Source organism: Mizuhopecten yessoensis, unplaced genomic scaffold, assembly GCF_002113885.1.
Source record: "Mizuhopecten yessoensis strain PY_sf001 unplaced genomic scaffold, ASM211388v2 scaffold10227, whole genome shotgun sequence".
In the NCBI taxonomy this organism is placed as follows: domain Eukaryota; kingdom Metazoa; phylum Mollusca; class Bivalvia; order Pectinida; family Pectinidae; genus Mizuhopecten; species Mizuhopecten yessoensis.
In genome coordinates this window covers 88,983-100,160 of record NW_018408441.1, presented here as the reverse complement: position 1 = coordinate 100,160, position 11,178 = coordinate 88,983, and the positions used below count along the sequence as shown (strand labels likewise).

The window sequence follows — 11,178 nt, the reverse complement described above, 5'->3', positions numbered from 1 at the left end:
CATGGCATACTTTATAAACGTCTGGAATATTCTTATGGAGTGACTGATACCGTTCTATGCTGAATACAGTCTTATCTGAGTGAACAACGACAGTGTGTTGCCTGCGAATCTTCCACCTCACATGACAAAGTACTAGATTTCGGGGTTCCTCAAGGGTCGGTGTTAGGACCACGAAAATATTGTATGTCCTCCAAACCGATTGGAGAGATTTGTCGTCGCCATAGCATTGGCTATCATTGCTATGCCGATGACACACACATGTACATGGTCATCAAACCACAGGACAGTTGGAATACAGTTTCAGGAAGTCTGGAAGCTTGTGTGACAGATATCAGTATATGGATGAACGCCAACATGCTTTAGCTTAATCAGGAAAAGACGGAACTAATCGTCTTTTCCCCAAAAGTCAACAAACAATGGCTCTCCAGGTCAAGGTCGGTGACAGAACTATTGAGACTGTTCCAGCTGTTAAAAACCTAGGAGTATACTTTGATAGTTCACTGAACATGGAGAAACAAGTGAACGCTATTGCCAAATCCTGTTACTACCAGATCAGGAACATCGGCTGTATTCGGCAGTTTATAACTGCAGATGCATGCAAGATTTTGGTGCATTCACTTGTTACATCTCGGTTGGATTATGGTAACGCCCTGCTCTGTGGTATATCTGACAAACTAACTAGTCGTCTGCAGAGGGTCCAGAACAATGCAGCACGGCTAGTTACTCGTACTCGAAATAGAGAGAGAGAGAGCACATCACACCTGTGCTTTATTCGTTGTACTGGTTACCTGTACGATACATGTCGCAGTACAAACTTCTGGTGTACACATACAAGGCACTGAATGGAACAGCTCGTCAGTACCTACAGGAGCTTGTTACCCTGTATCAGCCGTCACGATCACTGCGGTCGGAGTCAGAATCTTTGTCGTGTGTCCCAAATCTCGTACTGTGACCTAAGGAAACATATGCTTTGGGAGGGTTTCGGCTACGTTGTGGAATAGCTTACCATCTGCTATTAGAAAGTCAAATACCCTGGCCAAGTTCAAGAGGGACATCAAAACTCACCTCTTCACGTCTGCATTTTAGAATCCTTGCAAAGACGTCATGTAAATACCACCCTTTTATTTGTTCAATTATGTGCACATTGCTTGCTTAAATGTATAAAAGTGATTGTAAGCCTTTGTTTTTCTTATTTTAATCTGAAATATAAATAGGAATATAAAAGTGGTAACTTTTTTGAAGCATAATGATAGCAGGGTTGTCTTGTCATATTTTGTTTATGTTCTCTCCAATATAATTAACATAATAATATATGAATTATAGATGTGATTTAAGTGGAGCAGGATTGTTATATTTTGTTTATGTTCTCTCCAATATAATAAACACAAAAATGTATAAATTATAGATGTGATTTCAGTGGATCAGGATTGTTATATTTTGTTTATTTTCTGTCCAATAAAATAAACATAATAATAAATGTTGCTTTTCTATCACATTATTTAAATTTGTACTAATTTACTTTTTATTATAAACAGTATAAGTAGCAATGACCTGTGCACATACATGCACATGGACTGTTGGTCAAAGTCTACTCTTACTGTACATATGATTTACTGACTGTGACTATGCCTCATTTAATGAGAGAATAGCTGTAAGTGTGTTGGATGTATGTTTTGAGTTGTTTGTTAGTTGTTTGTGTGCTGTCATATGAGTTCATCCCCATTGTGTTTATCTGGTTGGAGTTACCTCCCCGATCTTTTAAGTAGTATTACTCTCTCTCTATATATATACATATATCATTTTTCATTTAAAAGTATCCTTAAATAAATAAATCATTAATATTTCAATTCTTACTCAAGTTGGACTCGATGCAACTACCAAATGTGACCTGTTTCATTTGTCGATGAATTTGACTAGATTAGTATTGCCTATGCGTATGATTTTGCGAAGGGAGATACATATTGACATGTTTAAACAAAGATACCACTTGATGAGATTTACATTTTTATTGAAGCAACACAAGAAATTGTTCAACCAACCAAAAGCGATCAATTAGCAAAATAGTATCAGCTCACGGTTGCAAGCGATAGTAACAAGTCATGTGCAGCCCTAGAAATTCTCCCTCCAGCTACCAATTCTGCCTTGTGTCGGTAGGCCTATCAACCCCCTGTGCAAATCGATCCACAGGGGTTCGTTACAAATGTCTGAAATACAAATATCGTGCTATAACTGATATGGGTCACAGCACACATAAACATACATATACATGTATGTTTATGTATGCTGTGACCTATATCAGTATATCATATGTGTTCCATCGATTTTTTTTTTATAAATATGTATATCCATATACTGCTTCCAAGCACAGATATATATACATATATAAATATTTTGATAGAGGCTGCCAGGGTTTGGGAGCCTTGGAGCCCCTGAACAATATGGTGTCCTCACGCAGCAGGTTTCTCATTCAACATCCATCAGTCAAACAAAAACAAAATAAATAGGAAGGACGATGGGAACATAAAATATTTGCAAACAGATTACAGGACAAGAACGAAAAACATACTTCTTTCACACCCTAACAAATTCAATATACAACATAGTAATACAAACAAAGATAAGCTGGGTAAATAAACATAGCACTAGTATACACAAAACATATAATACACATGCAAATACAGACTTACATACATTGAATCAGACAGACAGATGGATCATTATGCACGCATCATTTCGAGCGGTTAAGAAACAATAATACATACACTGTGCAAACTGTTGTTATTCATTTAAAACATAAGATTAGCAACTAAACTTTGTCAATAAACTATACAGCCTATTTCAAAGACGGTTGAACGTCCATTTGGCTGAAAAATTGGCGTGCCTTCAGTGCGGTTTTTAGAAGATAATCTGTAGCCAATCAAAGCATGCGTTACAATCGAATCTTGTTAGAATATGATATATAAGTAAACCCAACAAATAGTTGATATACATATCTACAGATCAGACAACGAACACCATGCGTTGCATCAGCGTTATCTCACTGTGTCTTACCTCATACTTTGTAGCCGTTGAAAGTATGTTGACCTACTCCAAATGGCGCCTGGAGAACATGACAGATCTCTTCTGTCCGGACAGTTGTCGTCAGGATACCGAGTGTTGCGCATGTGAAAACAAACGATCATGGGAACTTGAAGGCCAAGTCGTAAACCTCCATGTTAAATATACAGACATCCAAGGATCTTCTATCGTTTACATTCATTTGGATGATTTTAATTACAATTATACCAGGTTATCTCACGTTCACGGACGCTTACGGAAACTTCCAACGAATATATGCAGTTTTCCATTAACTGTGGAACTAGTACTGGACAACAATGAGATAGAAAACCTTGACGGAATTAACTGCCTTTCTAACCTCGACACCCTCTACTTAACCCACAATAATCTGGAAATAATACGTAACTCAACATTCCAAAACCTAAAAGGTTTACGTAATCTGTACCTCGGTAAAAACAAAATCGCAAGAATTGAACCGAATTCGTTTAATCTTAGTGGCGGTCAGTATATTTTAAATATCGACATATCCAGCAATCAACTTGAATCTATCGACGTAACAAATTTCTTTTTAAAAGCGTTTTGTAAAATATCATATTCCAATAACAAAAAATCGCTGCAAATTGAAAATAAGCTCAATTACAAGACAGTGCCGAACGAAAAAATTGGATGTGGTGGTATTATTGAATTTGAAAATGTATCCTTACATACTTTCTTCAACTATTCTGATTTCGGTTTAGATGCATGGAATCAGATATTTAAGAATTTTGATTTGTCTGTGTCATTGATAAGTGATCAACTGACGTGCGATTGCAATATGGCTGAGCTGCTTTCTGACGACACATCAATTGCAGTAATTGGGAAATTCTGGCAACAATTGGTAGATTTTGTTTGTGAAAGACCAGACGAATTAAACGGTACTAAGTTGATTGACATCTACAAGACAAATCCAGAAAAACTGGATCTCCTGATATGCAATATTACAGACTCCTGTCCAAGAAAGTGTCATTGTTTTAACCAACCTAGTCAAGACCGGGTTGTTGTCGACTGTCAGGGACAGAATCTTAAAACAATGCCGGAAAATCTGCCGTGGGGGAACGGGGACAGATTGGAACTTCTCCTGGCGGGAAATAATATTCAACAAATGGAATTCAGACCCTACCTTAGTCGTGTAGCAGAATTAGACCTTTCTGGAAATCAACTCTCACACATCTCTGAAATTGCAGCATCAGTTTTTCCCGACGATGCTAAGCTGAATGCAACAGGAAATAAATTGTCATCAATACCACGTCATTTTCAGAACAGAAATCCTACTTATCTTTTGTTAGGACATATTCTTATTACGTGTTCCTGTGATGATCTGTGGATGAAAACTTGGCTTTCGTTTTATCATGAAGAAGAAAGTCACACCTCATACATATGTCAGAACTTGGGAGGTAAAGACATCACGTTGGCTGATTTCACGTTGTTAGATTGTTCCCCGGACTCTTCAGAACTGAACATCATTCTAGGAAGCCTTACATGTTTTGTAGTTATTATCATAGTGTTTATTTTAGGGCGTTTGTTTTTGTTTCCAGAAATATACATTATATATCGCCGTAGACTTCGTCGTTCAGTGAGGTCGCGGGAATTCGACTATGATGCATATATATCATTTTACGACGAGGATGACCAACAGCGGAAGTGGGTTTTGAGGAACCTGGCCAAATACTTGGAAACGCTCGGATATAACTTATTCATTCCTGTACGGGATGCTGACCTCGCCTTCGCTAGAGACGAATACCTCAGGAGTAGAATACAGACGTGCAGAAGTTTTATCGTCATTCTATCGGAAAAATATTTCAGAGAAGATAGAGATGAAGTGGAAATAACACAACAAGCATTCACTCAATTTGAATTCAACACTATATGGAGACTGTACAGAAATGACATGCGACGAAATCTGATCATTATTAACTTCGATAATTTGTCAGCCAGAGATATTAGCAATCGTTGGGTAAAAGCATGTTGTCGTGTTGGTGAAATAGAAAATTTTACCGAGCGACAAGGTCTACTTATGGAAATCATTGAACGGAAAATGTCACCACCTTGCGGAAAAGATAACGAAGCCGATATCGTTGGACTTCCTTACCGATGTCCGTATGATTTTAATGCCAGACATGTATTCGACGGAGAAAAGTAGATGTCTAACGTTAGTTCATCTATAGGTTCTATGTCGTACCCGTTTTTACGTCATTAAACGTTCTTATGTTGCAGTAAAGTATAATGACAACGTTTTCGCGTGCTCTACAAATATAATATTATCAACCGTTGGGTATAGAAGATTTAACTGATCGGCAAAGCCTACTCATTGAACGGGAAATGTCGCCTCCGTACTTCATCCATACAAAGAAAGAAATATAGGATCGATCGGCAAAGTGTATCACGGTATGGGGATACGACGGTAACAATCCTACCGGATGTCAGAACAACTGTTAAAGGGGAAATATCATCTATGAAAGATGTTGGTTCTCAGAAACATTTACCTACTGATATCGTTCTGTGTGCAGTTTGACATTCTCCCTACGGTACCCTCTTGCGTGCATACTCTAATTAATCCTATTTATTGCTATCCGAACCCAACCATAAAAACAAATATCTCATTACATGTACATATTATGATATTGATAACTCTTGTTTGGGATGTAAATTCGAAGCGACCAACATGTGTTATGTAGAAAAATCAGACACACTTACAATGTGTTGTCGGTCGACAGCGTGGTACTGTGCATGTTTACTTCTCACTGGAAGGGGATATTTATCAACGGCTTTCTGAAAAGAAAAACTTACCACACTGGACGTTGGTTTGAAGTTATGTCATTATCATCTACGTAAAGTATCGCTAGGAGGTATTTGTTCCGTATCTAATCGATTGTAAATGTGTTATTTGACTAAATAGCCCCTTTAGTAACGTAATAAATAGAAGATTTAATTATTTTCCCGCTGAATACCGTAAATATTTCATTCGTACGGCAGAATATCGATATTCAGTCATACTTGTGAAATATATATGGGAAACCATTTAAATCACTATATAATTCCTTGGTAGCCTGCACTTTTAAAAGTTTTATGTAAATATTTCGTCATTTGCGGTGGTATGTATACAACTTTCAGTTTTTCTATCATGATTTATTGATGTGAAATAGCAGACGTCGTCACAAAATTAAGAAAAAAATGTATTTTACTCGATGCCATATTTGCATTTCACTGTCAATACATAAGGTCTTTAAATTAATTTCTGCAGAGTCAAATATGTGTTACTAGATATGAGTCATTTTTAACACTATGTGATATTGTTACACTGAAAAACAATCACGTTATGTAGACAATGTCAAAAGTAACAGTGTTTCTTAACAGCAAAAACACCTGAAATGATGCCAACAAAAAGGTGCTTTTTATTCCATCTCCATTATCTTGTGATTTCCGTTTGCTATTATGAATAAACTGATGATATCAATATTATATAATCGATTGTTATTGTTACTGATTAGATTACTATCGTATCTGTATAAAAAATAACTTTTGTTCGTCCCGAAGCCGTATTTATAGTTTTATTTCTTATGAAGTAGTTAAGACTTAACAATACGAATAAAATTGATTAACGCAGGTTTTGATAAATTGATTTTTTGGCAAGAAAATAAACTAATAAATCAATTGTTTTGTATTTCTTGACAATAATTTAGATGAGAAATATCTAACTTCTAATCTCAATTGTGCTATATTTAAGTCCGATGCTTAGGTTCTATTCCATAAATTTGGCCAATATTTATGTGGCGAGTATCGTCCACGAATCAGAAGACGTTCAACCTTCTTGAAAACCTGGTCATTTTTATGGGGACTTTTTCCAGGATCCCAATGCTCATATTAAGTAATAGATTTTATTGATTTTGAATTGAAATTATGGTTGTGTTATTATGCCGGTTGGCCTAATATCTAAGAAATGTGTGTGCTCATTGTCTTATACATATAGTTAAAAGTGACAGCATTATTTTTCCATTATGTCTGGTTTCACGAATGTCGTCTTCGGTAATTTGGTTTATTTGTTATGACGCGGCCATCTTGCGAGGTGAGCCAAGGAACAGTTGTGCAATGCGCTGCCATTGGTCGAGACCACAGTGGTGGAGCCAGTCACTGAGCCTCTGAGTTAGTTACGGGTTTCAACCCGGAAAGGTTCACTAGGGGTCAAGAGGTCAGGGCTTATATAAGTCTTACACGTGCATGAAAGCAGATTGACACATAATGGGCTGGTTTAGTCCTGAGAACAAAGTGCAACTTTCACCTTCATGTTTGCTGTACGTGTCATAACGTTATTATTGGGCTACTCTCTGAAAGCAGAGTGACATGTTGAATCATCTCCAGGGTATATCTTGTACTTAGTTACAATGGTACTTCAAACCATTTAGGACTTCTGACACCATAATTGACATGAGGTTGTAGTGTTTGATATGAAGTGTTTCCTTAGGAGGGAATGTGGAGGTCTAGCCTTTCTCGCGTAGGCAGATAGTTATAGTTATGTATAGTACCGGGTGTATTCTAGGCTATTGTAATTACCGGCTAAATTGGGCCAATTAACAAGTCAGTGATGTGTGTACTGAGAATTGCCATGGAAACTTCTCAAATCGGTGTCTTATACATGCACTTCTGCAATTTGTCTCATTTTTGGTAACTTGTTTTGTAAAGTTTATGCTTTTCCTGGAGTCTTTTTTGTTACCATTTCTAATCTTGTTACATCCATATTGCTGCAGACTTTACACCTCGGTTAACTGATTTCGTTTGTTTTGTTGTGCCTATTTCTGTTGAATGAAACCATGCACACTTGGATTTAAATCTAGAATAAACTTGTAGAACTTGACCTCTGGTGTTGTTTTGGGTTCCTAACACTTCGACTAATCAGGAGAAAAGAACTGGTAGGTGGGTTTAGGAGTTGAATGGCCACTGGTTTAATGTTCCAAGACTTGTACAGTTTGTACATCATTCAAAATTACACAACGCGAAGTCATTTTGGTGGCAAACTCTCGTCTCTTGACCCCGCCTACTACACTTACATAGTCCGATATGAACACCAAATCTGTTCTCTTGTTGTTACGGGAATTTCGTCTGTAAATGATCTCATATTGTTGTATTTCATCAAACTGTATCATGATACAAGTATATCATCCAAATAAGATAGTAGTATTATGTTGTGAGTCTGTAAATTAACGATTTAAGTGTTTAAAAGCATATTGTGCATATTGAAACAATGTGTATAAGCAGACTACAAGTCCACCGCTATGTGTAATCTGTATTTTTACGAGAATACAGGTTTATACTCATAACGATTGGTCAGCGTGTTGAGATAACATCATACCTGTCATGTATATTCCATTTAATCATACTGTCTGAACTTTTAAAGTCCATTAGAGTTGAAAGTTTGTCTCAGACATAGCGGTTCGTCTTCTACGGCAGCCATATTTGTGCATCTTTTCGAAAACTCTCGGGAGTCATCATCATAGTGTTTACTCGAGTCTCTCGGACTTTAGTTAGTTAGTATATCAAACGCAGTCGATCTCGAGTGTGGGTAATTTTAAGCAATATGATTGACTAGCACTTTCTATAAATTGATAGCCGGGAGATTCGAAGGATCAGTGTCATTTTGACCTCAAAGAACGCAGGCAAAGCAGGCAGCGGAAAGAAATAAGCGAGAAGAGATGAAGAATAAGCAGAAGGCTGCAGTAAAGGTACTAGGAAAAATATACTAACAATCGTCAACGCTCGTGTGGTAATACACCCACTATCCCTGCCGTCCGTACAGACAATAAGTTTTAACCCCCCCCCCCGCCCCCTCTCCCTTATGAGGGATAACTGACTCTAATGTAAGAACTGTAAAGTGTTTTTTTTTCTTATTTGTGTAGACGTCAATATTCAAATGATCATTTATGTGTATGTTTATTGCTTATACTAGCTTATGTTTATAACTTTCTCTTGTTTATAACTTTCTCTTGTTTATAAATTTCTCCTGTCAGCAGTTACATGTATGTCTTGTTTCTCAATCTTTTCTCAGTAGCATATTAAATTGCGTACTTTTCAACTTAGTTTTACAACAGTATAATTTCCACTCAAATACCTATGTACATGTATCTACAATCACACTTTTTCTCAATAGCAAATACACCTTTACATTATTCCTGAAACTTCTCTGGTTGTACAATTTTTTGTGTATAGTTCACATGTTTAAAATGTCATTTGTTATTATTCACTAGGTTACAAACATCATGTTATGTTGTATAAACTCTCGTTAAATGTAGTGGTTTTGCCCATTATATTGAATCAAAGGTACTGGGAATGTAAAAAAATCGGTAATAGAAATAATTTGTGTTATCTATCAGCCTGCCAACTAGAGTATTGCACGAACATGTACATGTATTTAAATATCATGATACAAAATAGCATGTATGTGTTTGTATACTGATGTACAACAAAATGTAAATATGATATGAAGTATATTTGTAAACGTAAATTTGTTTTGCATATGTATCTGTACATAGTGGCTTTACATATTATCGTTGAGAATCGTAATTATATACTGGTCTTCATCCTAAGTGACAGATGCATTTTTCATGAACTTCGATTACATTTTATTTGCGGATCAAGCCGCATGCTATACAACAAGCCAGAAGTCATCTCTATTTTGACTTGTATGACTTATTTCTAATCATTTTCTTCAGGTTGTTAACATACATACATAAGTGTATGACTTACCTTTTAATGAAAGCATAAACATAAAATCCCGATTATAAATTCCACAAAACAAATTACATCTGATTGTCTACTGTTATGATTTGACATGTACATTTTCAAACATGGATGCTTTCCACATCTTATATATATCCTTCATATAAAAAAATAGCTTCCTCCATCCTCTCATATTTATATCACAGGGGCACGCAACTACTATTGATATTGATCTTGTATGACTTTCAGTCGCTGCGTACGTTATATCCTAATAAAAGGGAAGACACTCGCTTAAAAATGTCTTTTTTTTTCAAACAAAGATTTCTCAAATAATTCTCCACAGATTTTGATACGGTTTTCATCCAGTTGTACAGAAATATTTCAAATTAATAAAAGGGAACCGGCGTAAATTCTAAGACTATTTTTTACACTAGGAATACATCCTTTATTTCCAAATTCGTGTCATTCCGCCGAGAACACATTTCAGTCGCTGGGTACGTTATATCCCAATACTGGGGATATAACGTACCTAGCGACTGAAAGTCTAACAATATCAATGTCAGTAGTAGTTGCGTACCTCTGTGATTAAACCATATCTCAATATCTATCATAGCTTCGTCATATTCGTTTGTATTATTCTAATACGTTTTCTAGATTCGGTAACTTATCTTTTATTCGTATTTCGCATCATATAATTATGATACGGTGTTATGGCATATACATTAATCCTGGGCCAATACAAAACCTAAATCTGGTTCATTTAAGTTTCGCTCAGTTTCGCTCAGTTGACATCAAAGGTAAGCCGGGGCTTGTATAGATGTATCTTCTTCTCTACTTAATAGTATAACGTACTTTCGCGTACTATTGACTTCTGGTTGCTATTTACAGATTTAAATGTGCGGTCCCTTAAAAATAAAATATCCCTTATTGAAGCAGAGCTGGTAAAATTCTGGTATTGTTTGTATAACAGAATCCCATCTAAATCCTTTATTATCTAACACTGACATTCACATGCACTCTTTTTCGTCCTTTCCTCACAGAAAAGATAGAACGACAGGTTCAGGCAGTGGGATAATTGTTTATTATAAAAATACTATCATGATTAATAGACGAATTGAATTGAAAAGGGACGATGTTGAAATGGTCTGGTTAGAAGTAATACTTGATAATCACAAACTTTTACTAGGATGCATAACTGAAACAAACTAGATGATACTTTAACTGATACTTCAATGGATGTGGTACTCACCGGTGATATTAATATTGATATTTTAACCCTTCTACCTAATCATCACCTTTCAAGACTCCTTACTAAACATAATTTATCTAGCCTTATTAATGAACCTATACGTATAACTCAGGAGAGTGCCACCT

General features: G+C 36.2%; 1 protein-coding gene across 1 annotated transcript; it reads left to right on the top strand.

Moving 5' to 3' along the window:
* Window positions 1–3,871: 3,871 nt before the first annotated feature.
* On the top strand, window positions 3,872–6,327 carry LOC110459816 (toll-like receptor 7). The gene has a single exon (XM_021512264.1). It carries the CDS (start codon window positions 3,872–3,874, stop codon window positions 5,234–5,236), a length of 1,365 nt encoding a protein of 454 aa, XP_021367939.1. The 3' UTR covers window positions 5,237–6,327.
* The last annotated feature ends 4,851 nt before the right edge of the window (window positions 6,328–11,178 follow it).

Excerpts from the sequence above, each read along its gene's own strand:
- LOC110459816 (XM_021512264.1), top strand. The coding sequence starts at position 3,872 with ATGGCTGAGCTGCTTTCTGACGACACATCAATTGCAGTAATTGGGAAA.